At 41.0% G+C, this 18,602-nt stretch overlaps 1 protein-coding gene across 1 annotated transcript in view; it reads right to left on the minus strand.

The window, feature by feature from the left end:
- The window catches only part of LOC116830835 (ATP binding cassette subfamily C member 1 (ABCC1 blood group)), a 100,084-nt gene that overhangs the window by 1,632 nt on the left and 79,850 nt on the right, over window positions 1-18,602 (minus strand). Inside the window, 12 exon segments of the mRNA XM_032790481.2 lie at window positions 673-867; window positions 1,747-1,913; window positions 3,250-3,408; window positions 4,367-4,513; window positions 6,118-6,219; window positions 6,841-6,967; window positions 7,426-7,625; window positions 8,733-9,043; window positions 10,029-10,236; window positions 11,460-11,598; window positions 12,584-12,668; window positions 17,806-17,832. Coding sequence (XP_032646372.1) covers window positions 673-867; window positions 1,747-1,913; window positions 3,250-3,408; window positions 4,367-4,513; window positions 6,118-6,219; window positions 6,841-6,967; window positions 7,426-7,625; window positions 8,733-9,043; window positions 10,029-10,236; window positions 11,460-11,598; window positions 12,584-12,668; window positions 17,806-17,832 — 1,867 coding nt within the window.

Raw genomic sequence — 18,602 nt, forward strand, 5'->3', positions numbered from 1 at the left:
AAGGCAAAATTTGTCCCCAACCCCACTAATCCTATCGCAGATACACTAATTTACTCTGTGCTTAGACTGCCCAAGCAAAGCAACTGTGTTACTGTAACATTAGGGCCATGAAAGCAAGCACTAAAGTCAGGAAACCCAGCATTCAGAGTCGAAATGTTATCCCCAACTCGCTGACAGCTGGGAGAAAAATACTGCTAATGCCCCCAAGAGGGCGCACCAACTAAATATGGGGGGTGGGGGGGGGCGGCCTTGCACTGCATGAATGGCTGGAGTGCCTGAATTAGGACTGGGTGACTGTTAACAGAAGTGCTAAACCCCTGCAAGTTTGTTGGGGGTATAATGCCCATTTCTCCTGCTTTGTCACATCAACAACGTGACTCCCAAGTCCAATTACAGGAGTCACAGAAAAATTGGAAGAGTAAAACACCAGAGTCAGGGGCTTATCAAGTTTTGATTCCTTCCCCCTCTCAGAGAAGAGGGAACACTATGAATCTATGTTTCAATTGTAAGAATAAGTGCTGCCATCAGCCACATCTGTGCAAGCATGTTGTGGACAATGGTGTTGCACAACCATAACCAAGGACAGAACTTGACCCTCAGCATGCTTACACTGGTGATAAAGATATGGACACTAAAGACCATTTTCCCTTTGCAACAGTTGCATCATTTTACCTTTCATAGTCCATAATAGTGTTTAGACGATGTGCTATAGTTAAAACTGTGCAGTCTTCAAATTGAGTCCTTATTGTTGACTGTATAAGGTCATCAGTTTCAAGATCAACAGCAGCTGTGGCTTCATCTAAAACCAAGATTTTGGACTTTCGAAGTAGAGCTCGAGCGAGACACACCAGCTGACGCTGCCCAACGCTTTGTAAAAAAACCAAAAAAGTTAACTGCAAGAAGAAACTTGTATTTTGTTTCACATCCTAATTTTGTTACCTGCACAGTCTTGTGTGAATCTTAGGTGCCAAAAGTCTAGCAAGCTTTAGATATGGAATTAACTTCAAATTCTGTGATTTCTTCTCTATAAACAGAGGGTAACAAATTTTTTTGAAGAGCTTTCCTTTTTAGGAAGATAAACATTACAAATGGTTTCCATGTAAGTCCACCAGACTATGGCATTTGAACAGTGCAGACTGTAGCAAAGTTTGTATATGAATTGGTTTGGTGGCCAATTTACAATCAGTAGATTGAATGTGTTTATTTAGGATTAGTATCGCACCTGTATTACAGCTGCATTATGAAACCTGCATTTGTTAGGTACAATTTTCTCTCCAAATTATAAGCAACTACAGCAGCCTGAAGTTAACCAAATATTTCCCTAAGATTGCCCAAACCAATAAATATAAATCTAATATATTTAACTTACTATATCTTAAGTATGTACTTTCACTTACATGGCTTAAAGCTTAAAATATTTTGAAAAACACCTAATTGTCTTGTTTGGCAATTTCACATTACAATTTCTCTGTTTCCCCAAGATAATCGGGTCTTATGCAGTGAATAAAAACTATAATGTATATTTATATTGTTAGGTCTGTTTTGATGTCCGAGATGGATTTTAAGATCCAGGGGTCAGAGATCTCTCATGTCTGTACTGCACCAAATCACATCACAAGTTGTAATATTGAACCTGTAGTCTGAGGTAAAGTGGGAGGAACATACAAGCATATGTTTCTCATATGCTGTCAAAAGTTTTAGCTCCAACAGTAAATTTTCACTGAAAAATAAGGCATTTTACTGTACCTTAGATTCTCTCCACCTTCAGAACACTCATGATTAAGTTTATCAGGAAGAGATGAAACAAAATTTTTCAAGTGAGCCAATTCCAAAGATGTCCAAATTTCTTCATCAGAGTATTTATCAAAAGGGTCAAGATTCATACGCAGAGAGCCAGAAAATAATACTGGATCCTAGTCAGAAAATAACATGCACTCAACACTTCCACATACAAAGAATATTGCAAATGTTCAAGAGAGATTTCATTTAAATGGCAAAGGAAATAGTATATTTTGTAAGCAACCTGAGGAATAATTATAGCAAAAGGTCTTTTGATTTTAATTATTTTTAAATAAAGGTGACTCGTTTCTTGCTTGGAAAATGCCTCAGACTAGTTGCAATACCAAAGAATATATATATATATATATATAGAAACATCTTCAATTTAAATGCCAAACCATCTTTTTCAAATAAAATGGCACGCGAAAAACAAACTTCAAAATACACTCCCACAAGTTTCAAAGTCCAAACCGGCTGCATCAGTAAATGCATCATGCCTACAATCTACTTATTCCATTTCCTCTTATGGCAATTAGTGACAGCAAAGCCAAAATCTAATATGGAATGATCAAAAAAGGGCAAAAGCAACATAATCCCAACGTCAAACCTATTACCCAGATCCGAGGGAGATGAATTGCAGAACACCTTTTGCAATTATTTAAATCCAGTTCCTTCTTGCATTACTATAAATAGGCAGAAAAGCTTGTAGACTAAAAGCCAGTAACTTATCAACCCAATAGTTTTAAAAACTGAATTCAAAGACATTTGACCACCAACCCTAGAGTAAGGAAGTGACTCAGTCATGTGGCAATTTGATAAACAGACATCAAGCCCAAAACAATAACATGATCTTAAACCCTCAAAACTGGAGTGCCCTGTGCCATATCTCCATATGATTAATGTTATTTCTTACTGTTCCTAAACATAAGTGAACCACAGAGACCAGACTTGATCTGCCAAGTTATTGTCAAAACAGAGGAAAATTTACTGAGTCTTAGCGTAAATTCTAGTGAGACGTCTCCACCCTGTAATATGCAGTCTATATATGCCCTCTATTGGTCCAGAACAGCTAGAGGCTCCTAAACCCACTAAGGTCCACATGATGCCAGCTGCACTCCCTGGTCAGACCTCTGCACTCATGTTGAGTAATTTGCAGCATCAGGACCTAGGTGACTACTGAAAATCTATTATAAGGAGTTAACTAAATGAGTTTGTAATTTCAGAAGGCCCCTGGCAGCCAACCAATTCAGATCCAAGTTTGACTTGTTACATAAAGCAAGGGAAACATGCCTAAGCCAGCACAAAAGTCTGATCCAAAGTCAACTGAAGTCAATGGAAAGAGTCCCATTGACTCCACTGGGAGTTGAATCAGACCCTAATAAAGTATATTAATAAAGCACGCATCCAGCTGATTAAAGCCCAATAGCCTTAAGAAATCAATTATGGTATTGGCAGGAACTTTGCACCTACCTGGGGAATAATGGTGATCTTGAACCGCAGGTCATGGAGCCCTATTTTTGCAACATTAACTCCATCAATAATAATCTCTCCCTCTGCTGATTCATTGATTCGAAATAAACCCAGAGTAAGGGAGGATTTTCCAGCACCTGTTCTTCCAACTATTCCCACCTATTAGAAGGCGCACAGAAAGAAGATATAATTTAATAATTCTGGGGAAAGGATAAAGTTATAGTGCCACCGAGAATCTCCTGAAGTGGACAGAGTTTCAGATGTAATACATACATCTACCCAGTGCAAAGCAACTATGTTAAGAAAATGGAGAATTAAATTGGTTCAAGCAACAGAAAATGAAAATATCCTTCAAACAGCACATCAAAACTCCAGTGCACCTGGAAAAGCTTTGGGACTTTTCTGGACAGGAAAATGGAATTGTGGTGAAAATGTGAAGTAGAGAAGTGCTGACAAAGTTCAGATCACACCTGTTCCTTTCTTTTGTATGTGTTTTATAGTTACAGTTGTGGAGCTATAGATTTTGATCTTGTTTTTCCACCTGAATTTAGTATACAATTGTGCTCATTAACATAATACTCAGTTGCATGTCGGATTAGTAAGTTATAAAAACATGTGCTTCTTTTGTATTTGTGCTTGTCTGGTTATATGTATATAAACTGCCTTGTATTTTATTTTTAAATAAAATAATATACTAACCTACATAAAATAGGATGCACAAGTCAGAAAAATATGGTTTTTAGCAGTAAGTGAAATTTGAACTTAATAAATTTGCCATTTCATTTTGCTTGTGTTGAATAAAAAAGGAAATTGGTTAAGGTCACATATTCTCCAATACACTCGTTTGTATGTTTACACCAAAAGAGCAAACGATCAGGAAAACAGGGAGCACGTGTAACCCACAACGCACAGCAGGGGTCGTCCCACTCTAGCTGGCAGCTGTAGTGGGCTCTTAGAGGCCAGCCACTAAAGGACTTAATTCTTTTATCTCTGATGGTAGAACCTCATCCTTTTAGTGCTGAAAGTCTCAGGGCTCAAATCCCATTGTCAGTTGAAGCATGCGGTTGCTAGCTTATAAAATGAAGTGCAGGTATAAACAGCGAGCCATGTTACTTACCTTCTCTCCTCCCTTTATGGTAACGTTTATGTTTTTCAGAACTAAATCCAAGTCCTCACGGTAACGTAAGCCATAGCCTCTGAACTCCACTTGGCCTTCATGAGGCCAGCTGTTTGGTGGAGCAGTTTGCTCAATACACCAGGGAGCCTGAAAGAACAATTGCCCAGCCATTCAGCTAGGTCATTATTAACAGATCTATTACCCTTTTTGATCCATCTGCCTGAGCAAATGAAGAAATAGCTCCACCAGGGGTTGAATAAGGAAGAAGAGGCGGAAGTCTTTTTTCAAAAAGGGCTGTACTGGAAAATCAAAAAGGGGTAAATTCGGCTGCATTGAAAACAATGAGGTTACAAGGTATAATCAAGGGCAAGATTTGACTCAAAAGTTGTGAAAAAATTGCGTCTTGACTAAAACAAGCCTCACCTGCCCGAATAAGTCTCTCTACAATTGTTGATGTGAGAATGACAAATAGCAAATATTATGACAAGCTGGTTGTGCAACAGTTACACACTGCGGTGCCAACCCAGAGAGCTGGGTTTATAACTATAAGAAGCTTGCCTGAGACAGAGAACACTGAACACTTTGCGTGGTGGAAATGAATGAGTTCTGACTCAGACTTCAGTGGGTGTGTAAACAGAACAGGGTTTTCACCCTAATCAGCAGTTATATTAAAGCAGAGATCCCAGTGGGTTCCTTGCTAGAGCCAATTAAAACATTCTTAAAATTAGGAAATTTTCCAATAGATTTTAGTGTGGAGGAACCACAAGCGGAAAGGAGTGAGGAGGAACTCCCTGGTTTGTACCCCACCCGAGACATGACTCAGGCTGGGCTGGGTTTTGATTTGAGGGTTTGGGCTTCCTATGTACACACTGCCGAAAATAATGTGGGAGAAGGTTAAGAGGAGAAACACACGACCAAAAGACTTTTACATGAGTCATCATAGGACTGAAAATGAATTTTGCATAGCTCCATTTGTTAATTTGGTACAGACTAGACAGAAGACAAAGGGTTCCCACAAATTAAGTGCAAATAGCGATAGAGGAAACAAATGCTTTAAGTCAACGGTTCTTCACCTGGGGTGTACACAACCCCTGGGGGTGTGAGATGCCCTTTCTGGGGGTGTGAGACATGCCAGATTTTTTTAGAAGGTAAATCATAGAAAAGACAAATTAAGCACAGGCACGTAAGTACAACTACTTTGTTTCATCAAACCTATGTATTTATTATTATACAGTTTTTAACTATTACTGTAATACACAAACAAAAATATATCTAGGTTTAAAGAACTGACCTAGTTCAATGATTTTTGGTAAGGGGTGCGAGAACATATTTTGAGAACCAAAGGGGTGCAGGCTGCAGTACAGATTAAGAACCACTGCTTTAAGTGAAGAAAAATACTTGCGAAGTTAACATTCTGCCACTAAGGGGCAATCTCAGCATTAAGTATGCAGAAAACAACTAGCTCTTAAAAAGCAAATTCCAAGTACAAGTATCTCTGGATTCCTTTGTCAGTAAGGGCTAAGCAAATTCAGCCCACTAGGGAATGGCAGGAAACACCTTAGTGTAAATTCTTTTGTTCAGAAACCAATACTATAGTCTAGCCAGTTAGGAGGCAGCTTGACTGACTTGAAGGAAAGTCTCCCTCCTGTCCCATTAGAAAGACAATGACTGTACAATGCAAGCCTGCAGCATTGGTTAATAGCAAGGAAGATCTTTAGACAGAAGTATAGAACCTACTAATCGCAATGTACCTCTTTCTCCATTTCAGAGTATTCTTGGACTCTTTCCACAGCGACAATGTTAGTTTCCAGCTCAGATGTCATGCGAACCAGCCAGTTTAAGTATGTTGTAACCTGCAAAAAGAATTCCTAAATGTAGCGTTTACACTACAAATGGACATCAACATATAAAAGAACATTTAGCATGCAATACCGAGATGAAAACCCAAAGTGCCATCTGCTCATTAAACGCAGCACTTGGCTTTACCTGGGATGGGATGAGCCACCTCCTACAATTATCAAATACAACTGGGACCAAGTTCCACCCTCAGATACACATGTGCAGTAAGAGCTGTGTAAATATAGAGCAGAACTTGGCCACTAGCATGACCCCTAAAGCAGCTCCCCATTTGTCCTGCTAGTCAGTGTGTCTCATCACAATTTCGTTTCATTGGTTCAAAAGATTTCTCCTTACAGCCCTCCCACATAGGAAAGCCCTTTATCACCCCACCTGGACTCTAAATCTCTTTTCAAATCTCATCTGTAAAGATTTTCCCTATCACATGCTCTGCAAATTAGTTCTCTCTCCAAGACTTGTTTAGTTTCATGAAGTGTTTGGGGAGTCGGTTTGTAGTGACAAAGCCTATTTATGACTATAGTTGACTGATCAATTCTCAACTCTAATTCCATTACGGATTTATATTCTGATACTGGGATGTGGTCTTAAAGTGCAGAAAGATTTCTGAAGTATATTACCTGCAATGAATAGGACACTGAGAGTCCAACTAATCCAGGGCTGAGGCTGTGGCGAGCAATCACTGCAAACAGCGCCGCAAAGAGGACAATGCAGTTCCCGACACATTCCAGCCGGACAGCCAGCCACCTGTAAGACACAGACAAGTGATTCAATTTTCCAGCAATATCTGATTAAACAAACAAAAATTCAGGGTGAACATGCTTAAATTCACATCTGTTTTGTTTTTTTAAACTATATGGTTATACTGAGGCATTTACATCTACTCATCCCCTTCTTTGCCAGTGACATGGGAACTGACACATTTGGAGCAATCTGATCATTTCCAGAAGCATGGGGAGCGGAAGCACATGAACTTAACTGTTGGGGGCAGAAAATCCTGTTTTAACCTTCAACGTGTTGGTTCTCAGGTACCCAACACAGCCATAGTTCAGCTAAATGAACAATGTGTCGAGAAAGTGAAGGAGGAGCAAAACCGTCTCTGAAATCAATGGGTTGTACCTGAGCAATGGAGCGAGGACTGCAGATCTGCACCCTCCCTATGCCACTGCTTTCCATGTGCTGACCCAACACTCACGCCCATCTACCTGTTTGCAACAATGCTGGGAAAGTACGCTTTCTGATTTTCATCCACTTTTAAGTCACTCTGCAGTTTGAAACGCGTCTGCTCCTCAAAGGCTCGAATGACACTGACACCCAAGAGGGTCTCATTAAAGTGAGAATACACTGGAGAGCGGCTGACAGATTCAAGACGTTTCAGCTGGCGAGAGGTGGCCACATAAAATCTCTGGAAATCAAGTTGAGTAGAACACTATGAGTTCAAAGGTCCAGCACAGCCTGGCCATGACTTCAGTTATTAACAACTACAAGGAGCCAAGGAAGCCAACTCTCACTCAGACTTTTACTCTGGATAAGAGTACTACACATCACTTAGAGAAATCCAATTTCCTTTTATGAAAATTCATTGATTCGTGGATTTTAAAACCAGAAAAGACCATATGATTATCTAGTCTGACTGTGTTTTTAAGAAGCATGGTAAAAACAGTATTGTGGGTGCCCCTGTTTATGATCTCCAAATGGCTGAAGATCACATTTCCTCCCATCAGGAAGATGTATTTTCCCCTCAAATGCCAGTCCTGAAAGCTCAGTCTGAGATCTGACAGTCAAGATGAGTTCTCTTTGGCTCAGACATCACCACCAGCAAAAAAAGATCCCACAACCGGAACTTAGTGAACAAACGCATGATACAGGAGCCAAAAAAAGAGAAGCCAATTCCCTTTCCCAGGGCTGTATTGGCTCTGCAGGGATCACCAGAGTAAAGCAGTGAAGTCTTTTTTAGCCACTAAAGTAAGCAGACATGACAACACACACACTGAGCAAGACTGTAGCGTAAAAAGGTTGCTGTCAATCCTATTCTCTCCTTGTTTTAGGCTCATTTTTCTGACTATACCTGCACTTTCTACATCTGTGCCTCTCCGAAGCACACTCATTGTTTGAATTATAGGCGTTTCTTTCCCCAATATTTGAGCTCTGAATGAAAAATACTCTGTGTAATGTACCTTAGATCCTAAAGAGGTTTTCTTTAAGTTCAGTTATATTAAAATATTTTCATTATCTTCTGTGTAGTAGTTACAATTAAATGATCCAGGATAGCAAAACTTATTCATGGTTTGACACAGTGTCCTATTCAGATGGTCAAAGAAGAGAATGCTCAGCTACTGGAAATCCAGCAAGCTGACTGGTGTGCCAGGCACAGTGCACTTCATATAGTATCCGAAAATGGTCAGTCAAACATGAACTCAAGTCACAATCACATTAAAATCTAAAACCGAAGTAACAAAAAGAGAGGAGAGAGTGAGTTTGGTGAGAGAGCTCAACAGCCAATGTTCCCTACCTGCACAAAGAAGTAGACAAGTCCCAGCGGTGGAATGACGATGGCAGCTATTGGCGTGGCCAAGAGAATGATGATGCAGGCCCCAATGACATTAAACAGTGAGCCCATGAACATTTTGATTATCTGAGGAATCACAGAGTCTATAGTGTCTATCTCTTTAGAGAACCGGTTCACTAAGTTCCCACTGGGCGTTCGTTCAAAAAAACTCATTGGAGACCGAAGGACATTGTGAAGCAGGTCAATGTGTAGGTGTCGTGAGGCAAATATCCCCCCTATTGACACAGCCATTGAGTAGCCAAACACAGCAATACCTGAAAGAGAAAACAGAGTTGACAACATTTTTCTTCCCTGAGCAGAAACATTTTTCCTAATTATGATTACAAACAAAGAACAATGAAATCTAAACCGTAGTAAATTTAGTCAACACAAATTCAAATCAATCAATCCTCACTAAAGAAGGCAGATGGTGACCTGAACTAGTCGGACTCAGCGGTAAAAGATTCTTCAGTGAAAAAGGTACGCTCATCTGAAGGAAGTGTTAGCCTTTCAACATGTGATTTCAGGGTATTTGGCATACATGGCCTGCTTACACACTGCTCCATTTTAAAAAGCTGTTTATTTCTTGTTGCAAGACTGGACGTGTCAATTCTGAAGAGAAGCGGGATATTGTGTGTTTAATTTCAGGTCAGACAAACCCTAATTATACACAGAACAGACCTAACAGGCAGCAATTGTGCAAGCTTCTCCTGGACACACTGTCAGCATGTCTGAATCCTGAGGGGGCAGGACCCATGTACAGTGAGAGGATAGCTTAGTAGGCCACATGGCTCAGGCAATCCTTGGCTGCTGCTCCAGAAGTGCCAGTAAGGCTGCAAAAAAGATCAAAAGGTGTGGTGGCAGCTCCTGACCACTGGGACCTGGATTGAGACTCAATTCATTTCATACAGGTCAAAGAGCCATCAGATGGCAGTAACTTTCAGTCATCACAGACCTGGGATGGATGTGAATCAGACACCCAGAGGCTAAAGATTCCAGATCCCATAACCATATGCATTCAAACACTATAGCTTTGTTTCTTACATTAAAAGAAAACCAAATTCACTAACTGTATCATTTACTGCCATTATTTAAACTTCCCATAAAAAGCAAAATAAAATTCACGGCAATAAAAGGCTCCTGAGGAAGCGTTTGTACAGTGCCAGACATACCAAGTCACTGATCTTTCAAACATTTGGCTTAATATTTTGAACCGGTGAGTTAGTTTTAAACTAGTTTAGCAGATAATTTCAGGCAAACCTTGAGACATTCCCAGTGCTCCATACACTCCTAGCCGGACGTGCGTGTGCTGCTGAGTCCCATTAATAACGGGATCGTCTGTCCATAAACTTAGCCAGTAGTTGGAAGCCAGAGCGGCTATATGGTTACACATAAAAAGGAAGATGCTCAGAAAAGAGATCAAGAGTCCAATGGATTTCATATATTCCCAGTACACAATCGCCTTTACCTAAAGATGCAAGAGAAAAAAAAAAACCCAGTCATTTTACACCAGAAGTGTCAGGCCTAGAATACTGATATATATAAACACCACCTACAGGATGGTGAAGTCAACATACCAGTTACACGGTTTACATCTTTATGGTGGGCCACAAAAAATACCTACTAGTCCTGTCCCAGAAAGATAATGCCTGGCAGCACCAGTGCCACATTTTAACAGAATGCCTTGCAAAGGTTAGCTCAGTGACCCTCCACTGCCCTGGGATGCTGGTAGGCACTGCTGCCTTTACATGCATGGAGAAAGAGAGACAGATTAAGTGACTTTCACAAGCTCACAGGAGATTTATGGCAGAGCCAGGAACAGAATTTCTGTTTCTGAGCTTTAGCCATAAGATCCTCCCACCTTTTAACAGGAGGATCCAACCATAGGCAGATGGGGGTACTACAACCAAAGGAAAAGTTGAGCCCAAGGTTACTGCCCAATATGTATGGATGGAACTTCAAGTTATAAGCTACATTTAGAGAAAGATTCAAGTGAAACAGTTGACATCTATACTGCAGCAGAGAAGTATTTTCCCCTCCTAGTACTAGCTCACAGATCTCTTACAACCCCCCCTGGGTGCGCTGGGATTCAGCACTTGGATCTGACAGTGGAAACTTGGTTTTAATCCAGTTGGCAATTCCAATCCCTCTAGAGTGTGGCTCAGGTCACAGAGCTTGTCACAACCTTGTAGCCTTTTTCCAAGAAGTGACTGCAATAGAGTTATAATTAGCAGCTGAAATTTTCACCTCATTTTTTCTAGCTTGCCAGGTAATAGTGCCAGCCACACCAGTGTAAGTGAAGCTCTTATTTTATCCTTCTCTGCCCTTCCTGCGCCTACAAACAAACCTGGGACGCAGGTTTACTTGCACGGAGTCTAGAAACAATCAATTAATGAAGTTACACATGGTCTGTCAACTCAAAAACGTGTTCACCTCCTTCCCCAAACTAGTTACTTGCTCTTTGCAGGGGTGCTGGAACAATTTGTATAGTAGGGGTGCTGTGAGCCATTGAACCAAAACTGTGAACCCTGGATATGACGGAAACCTCCTCAGCCAGGGGGTGCTGCAGCACCCCAGCACTGCTAGTTCCAGCAGCTACATCACTTTGCTCCCACATTTGAATGCCATTTTCTCCTGAATCACAGGGATTTTGATGAACTAAAATTTGGAAATGAAATAATTAAATCTCACCCTCCCGGTCTTTGCTGTGTCAGCTTCCGTGAGTTTCCAAGCATTCTTTTCTGCTGGTGCCTTCTGAAGCTCTGTTGTACTAGTCTGGTTCAAAGACTTCCTTGTTTCTCCACTGTAAGTTGACGAGTTACTGAGTTGTCTGAAAAAACATTTTTAAGCAAGCCATCAGAACAGGGACCAGTTGTTTACTTGGCAAATGGATTTCTGTGACCCAGGTCTACAAGTCTGGACACAATTTTACTCTGTGCTTCGCTGAGCCAGACAGAAACCTCCCTAACAGGAGAATGCATGTGAGTATTCACCAATGACCCGCTCTTCTCTGCCTGAGTGCACTTCCTCAGCACCTGAAGAAAAATGCTTCAGAGTAAGTACACAAAGGACTGCCAAGCCAGAGAGGAGTTCTTGCTTGAGCAATCAAACTCAAGGAAGAACGATTCCTTTGTAAAAAAATAAAAATCTGCCTTTCGGGAACCTGCCCTTGTATTGAGCAGATGCAGGGACTCAAGAGTATTCCCATCAGCAGCAGGATTGGAAAATCATATACATTTAATACATGGCTCATCAGCCTTCAAAATTTGCAGTCAAATTACTTCCAGAAATGGGCATATTCATCTCTATGATGTTTAAAGAAGGAATGGACTGACTTGTGGGTATCCTGACATGAAGCTCCCCAAAAAATGCAAACTCATGCAGTGGAACAGGCTCAGATTTTCATGGGATATTCAATTTTTGCTGGCATGTGAACTTCCTTAGCACAAGGCTTACACTATGGAACTACAAAACAGCCTCAGATGTTCTCTTTGGGAAGCATGAAGGAGAGAGACTATTTTCCAAGTCTTGCTCAGGTCAAAAGACATTTAAGACTTATTTAAGGAAACTCATTCTCATGAGGAGCAGAAATACTGAACTTTGAATGGTAAGAGTAGCCTGAAAACTGTCCAGCATAAAGCAGAAGGAAAACACTAAGGGCTTGTCTAGGTGAAGAGAAAGTGCAGAGAACACTGGGCTGTAAATGTATAGCATACTAGTGTGCTGCGCAATAACTGTCCGTGTAGACCACACTACCGTGCACTAATAGTTCCCTAGTGCACTTTGACCTACTCTGCTTTGAAATAACTACACACCTAAGTATCGGTTTTCCTGTTGCTTCATTTGCGAGAACACCATTTTCCATTGGCTTGCCTTCTTTCACAGTTGGGCTGTTTGCATCTGTAGGAAAAGCAAAAATGAACAAAGTTGGTCACAGCTAGAGAAGTCATAGTCAAAGTCCAGTCAAATATTTGCACACCAAAATTGCACCCAAAGGAGAGAACACAATGAAGCAATTAATACTCTATACGGTAATTACTTCTAATAGGTTTTAACAATTGTAGTAAGATGAGGCTCTGACAGGAGCGGCATCAGAGCTTCTAGCGCCCTAGGCAGAATTTGGGGGGCGGTATTTTGTGCGCTCTCCATGGGGCGCACAGGAGCTTCCGGTTCCACTCCCATCGCGCCGCTGAAGAAGGACCCTCCGCTGAAATGCTGCAGGCGACAGCGGCAGTCATTGAGCTGCTCAATTGCCTGCTGCTGTTTTCCGTGGCACGTCGGCAGAAGGTCCTTCTTCGGCAGCGTGATGGGAGTGGAACCAGAAGCTCCCGCGCGCCCCATGGGGAGCGCACAAAATGCTGCCCCTCGAATCCTGGCACCTTAGGTGACTGCCTAAGGTCACCTAATGGAAGCGCCGGCCCTGGGCACTGCAACAAACTCTTGTGTTAGAGGCCCAGTCTGAGGCCTGAAGCCTGAACCAAAGTACTTCCAGGCATTGCTAAGCAAAAGCTGGGCTGTGAGCCAGAGGCAGGCCTCACTCACAAAAGCTGGCAAGAAGAGGGCTGCTACAAGCAGGTGCATCCACACATAAGTGCTAATAAGAGGAACTTGTGACAAATAGCATCAGAACACACCACAGAGACAACAAGGAACAGGCAGGTGACTATTAAAGACAAGGTCAAAAAGACAACAACATGATGGATAGATTTGTTTGAACCGACACGATCAAAGAGGAGACAGCACCCTAATAAGCCAAGGGGCTGTACTTCAATACGTCAGTAGGAATAAGTAATCTGTCCTGTAACTGTATAAAAGTAGGTCCTGAAGTGCACATCTTTGTCTGGCCTAGGGGGCAATGGAAAGTCCTGCCACTGACTGAGCCAATCCATTACCAGGGGGCACAAATTCATAGTATGTCTTGTAAGGTCTACAGGACACTATTACTGTGCTTCATTTGACAATAAACCTGGCTCAGGTTCCTTCGTATCCTAATAAAGTCTGTGGTCTTTGGGGGTTCTCTCGGGGTCTGCTGTGTCAGCTATCTGCGCAGATACTGGCCGGCAGCACAAAGAGGACACACGCACTGACTGTTATATCATCATCAATAAAGTAAAGCACCACACTGGTAGCTACTAAACAACAACAATCATACTTTTTAGCACTAGTTTGAATCTTAATCTTGCTGAGCAAATGCAAAGACAATAGAATATTATGCTCCTTTCCTACTCAATGCACACTAATTTTAGTAGTTTGAATTAGATTATGAGAACTGTTTGACACTGACGCACACATCTACTTCACAGCACAGAACATGCTATGCTATTCAAAGGACGCTCTAAGCTTTTTCTACTCTTCAAAAATTCATGCCTTGACTATTCATTAAAGGCAAAAAGTTATTTTTATTTAGAGCAAACCAGAAACCACACAAAGCTTTTTCTGATTTTATGCAGAGGTAGAAGAGACGTTCAGAATAACTTGGAAATGCTGGCTTCCTTCAGCACCCTAAACACGCACTACACGGCAGGCACAACAAACTTTCCAATAGGATTAATCAAGTACCTGCTACTGAGGCTGAGTAACTAGAAAGGCCTTTCTAGAAATCTAACAAAGCAAAAAATAGGTGTTACGTCCCCTTAATACATCATATAAATCCATTCGAGTACCAGAGGGAGTATTGCATTAGGCAAGTTAACCCGAAATGCTTAGAAAACCAAATCAAATTTGAAGTTTATGTAGCTTGTGAAACAGCAAAGATAACAAGAAGAATTAAATTCAAAGCTTTCTCCAGGCACTTTAAATGAAACTCTATGAAACAGTGCTAATGTCGCTATCCAGACCTTGACACATCTATATTTCATAGTTTTCCACACACAAATCAATGACGTTTTTCCTTAAAGTCCACCTTCTCTTAGGGTACGTCTACACTGCACGATTATTCGAATTAGCTTAAACCGATATTACAAAACAGATCTAATAAAATCGGTTTAGCGCGTCCACAGTGGGATCCCGAAATCGATTGTTTGCGTCCATGGTCCAAAGCTACCATCGATTTCAGGAGCGGTGCACTGGGGTAGTGTTCCTCAGCTATCCCATAGTCCCATTCCGTGTGAGAGCACAGTGCCTGATGGGGCAGAAACACTGCCCCGGTGGTGCTGGGTACAGCCTCACCCTCCCTTTGTGAAGGCAGCAGACAACCCTTTGGCGCCTTTTTCGCGGAGTGCATTGAGCAAACGCCATAGACAGGCAATCTTTCCCTTTTTTTTTCACGTGGTGGTGGGGGAAATAAACTGAGGAGCTGTTCCCTGAACCACGCCAGACACTGTGTTTGAACCTACAGACAATGGGAGCTCAGCCAAGAATGCAAATAATTTCAGAGACTGCGTGGACTGTGGATAGCTGGTCCTCAGTACCCCCTCCCTCCCTTCATGAGCGTCCATTTGAGTCTCTGTCCCGTTACGCTTGTCACACAGCGCTGTGTATCCTGGAGTTTTTATTCAAACGCTTTGGCATTTCGTGTTCTGTAACGGAGCTGGTAACAACAGATTTGTCTCCCCATACAGCGATCAGACCTAGTATCTCCCGATGGTCTATGCTGGAGCTCTTTTTCGATTTCAAACTGCATCGCCAGCCATGCTGATCAGAGCTCCACGCTGGGCAAGCAGGAAATGTAATTCAAAAGTTCGCGGGCTTTTCCTGTTTACTCGCCGCTGCATCCGAGTTCAGATTGCTGTCCAGAGCGTCAGTCTGCACTCTGGATGCCCCCGGAGGCCAATAACGTCGATTTCCGTCCACATGAACCCTAATCCGAGTTATCACTATCGAATTTAGCGCTACTCCTCTCGTTTGGAGAGATTCCGAAATCGATTTAAGGAGCGTTTAACTCGATATTAATGACGACGTCGTGTGAACGGATACAGCGTTAAATCGGTATATCGGCCATTAAACCGATTTAAAGTCGCAGTGTAGACCTGGCCTTAGTCTGGGCAATAATGTTTCCATGTATGCAGAGCTGTTCAGTGTTTAACCCAGAAGGAATTCTGCACACAAACAAACATTCTTAAGGAGGCTGAATACAGCCAAAAATAGTCAGTTTGTATCTATTAAAAAATAGCATTTAACAGGTAGACAATTATTTGTTTAGACCTAAAAACGTTTGTTTAAAATAAAGATGTTCAATGTTTCCATCAACTATTTTTCTGAACCACCACCACCAAACTCCACTGAACTGCAGCTGTTTGACTTAAGGCATTCTCTGCTGCGTTTGCAAATGAAACACTGATGCATCATGCTAATGCTGCAGAGTCAGAAAGCTAAACTGATTGGTGCTGTTTCATTGTCCATGATGAGTGAAGTGCAAACAGTGAATAAAACATAAAAATAAATGAAAACATCACACTATTAAAACTAAGAAGTTTACAAGTAAGTTATTAAAAGTGAGAAACTACATTTAGGTTTTTACCCAGACAATATTTCTTTAGGAAAACTTCCAGATGAAGAATGTCAAGCATTCAATATTCCCTTCAATTGCAAACACTGAATTTAATGGCAACCCTTATTCCACATTAAAAAAAGCCCACAGCTCCCAAATGGCTCTTCAAAGTCAGATTTAATTTTGTATGTGAAATATTTCTGCACATGTTGAATACAGTATTCAAGAAACAAGGAAATCTCTCAGAAGTATAATTAACCTGGCACCATACCAGTGAGGATGCAAACTCACTAGTAATTATCCTTATTTCATATCTTAGTATCACCACTGAAGAATTCCTTTTCAAATCATAAGGTCATATAGTTATAATACTAAACAGGTATTAGAAAAAGGAAATGAAGGAATCATGAATGCATCAATCCTGCAAACTCTCATGTGTGTTAGTGGTCTCGTTTAATTCATAAGCATCTGCAAGATTGGACCCTCAATTTTTGTCTGACAGGTTTGATGTTTAAGAGACAAGACCCACCTCACTCTGTCAATGGGATATTTATTAAGGATTTCCATCTTTCATATTTATTTTCCCACCTTGCCAAAAAATTAGGCTGCATTGAACTAAACTTAAAAACCTATCAGTAAAAGTTTTCAGAACTTTTTAGTGTTTACTCTCACCAGATCTAGAAACATACCAATCTTCCTCACTGTGAAATGGACTAAGAAGGGCCATTAACATCTGGAAGGGTGAAGACTGAAGAGCCAAAACTGCAGGACAACTGGTTTAGTCAGGAGAATTTTTCAGAATTCTTTTTTCCCTGCATTAAATTTTTTTTTTGGCAAGTTTCTCAATAAATACTCATTTGAATCTCACACCGGCAGATCTCAATTCAGTCAGTCCCGTTTGGGATGGAATATCACATCTTGTGAAAAATCTTCTGCACAACAGAATGTAGCCAACTGTTCTGCAAGTTTTCAGTTGCCATAAATATTATATTTAAAATAACTTTTTAAGAAAATAAAACCTCTCTCGGTGTCAAAATGAACATTGCTTTTGTGGCTTCCAATTTCTACAAGTAACTTAAGTAACTGGGCAATATTAGTTTAACAAGGAAAAAAAGTTTCTACATTGTATAAAAACACTACATTTTGAACAGCTACAGAGAAAGTGTTCGGCTTTTTTGGACATTTTGTCCAACCTTAAAATTATTATAGATGAAGATTTGTTATTGTCATAAATTCTATTTTTGAAAAGCCAGCGTACCAAATGCCGAAGTTTAAGCCACTATTTTCATGCATTGTACTAAAAAGCAATGTGCTCTCTCCCTACTGTTATGAAGTAAGACTCTAACCAACATTATTCTTCATGTAGTGTGAAACTTCATCTGTCAATGATGAAGCCACATGAGCTAACAAAACACAGTCATGTCTATTGCCCTAATACGAAGAGCATAAAACCATGTGGCAAAAAAGGAGTTACCTGTGGCCAGTGAAGGAGGAACGGTAAATTATTACGAATATTTTGAGTTTAAACGTACACATTGACTTTTCCATCACAATCAACTATTTCCACTATCTACATGCAGAAAAGCACCTGAGCAAACCAACACAAACCTTCCTTGTCTTCTCCTGTCTTTGGATCTGTGTTCAGGATTCAGAGGGGCAGGGGCGGAGGGAGAGAGAAAGGGGGAAGAAGGTGATGAAACAGCTTAAAAGACAAATAAAAATTGAATTCAAATGAAAAGGGCTATCAGCTAAGAGTGCGACAAACCTCCTTCTCCCTTCTTTGCAGCTGTATATTAATGGAAGCAAGAAGAGAATGGTAAAGTGTGCGATAAAAAAAAATATATCAAAGGATTACCCGCTATGAAAAAGTTTACTAAGACCGCTGCCCCCCGCCCCATTCCCCCACCCCTGCCAAAAGTAGTTCCAGACTTAGAAAGAAAAATTAGAAGTTAAGGCTGGAGCCCTTCATAAATATTTCAGCTGAAAGTGCATGACATTTATGCTATTCTAAATCAAGTTGGGAGGAATAAACAAGTGAGAAGGTTAGACTAATGGATAGCCCAATTATGGCACTAACAGAGGAGCAGGAAACAGGTAAATTGGAAAAAAGCTGTGAGAGGGTAGACAGAAAGCTGTGTACGGCTGAGACAGCATTAAGATGACATGGGAGGGTAGGCAGCCAAACTGAGCTTTGGAGGTGTGAGATGCATATTGAGGCCAGGGGAGTTTAGGACATTTGTTTAGTACAGTGGTGACTCCTTTTTGTTAGTTTCCATAGACTACACAGTCTGCTTATGAGCCTATAGATACAGACGCACACAGTAATTTGACTTTAGAAGCAAAGACTTCTCATTTATATGGTCCCTTTAAAGTAAATTAGTCCATGTGAACGAGGCAGAGAGCAA

Source organism: Chelonoidis abingdonii, chromosome 9 (assembly GCF_003597395.2).
Source record: "Chelonoidis abingdonii isolate Lonesome George chromosome 9, CheloAbing_2.0, whole genome shotgun sequence".
In the NCBI taxonomy this organism is placed as follows: domain Eukaryota; kingdom Metazoa; phylum Chordata; order Testudines; family Testudinidae; genus Chelonoidis; species Chelonoidis abingdonii.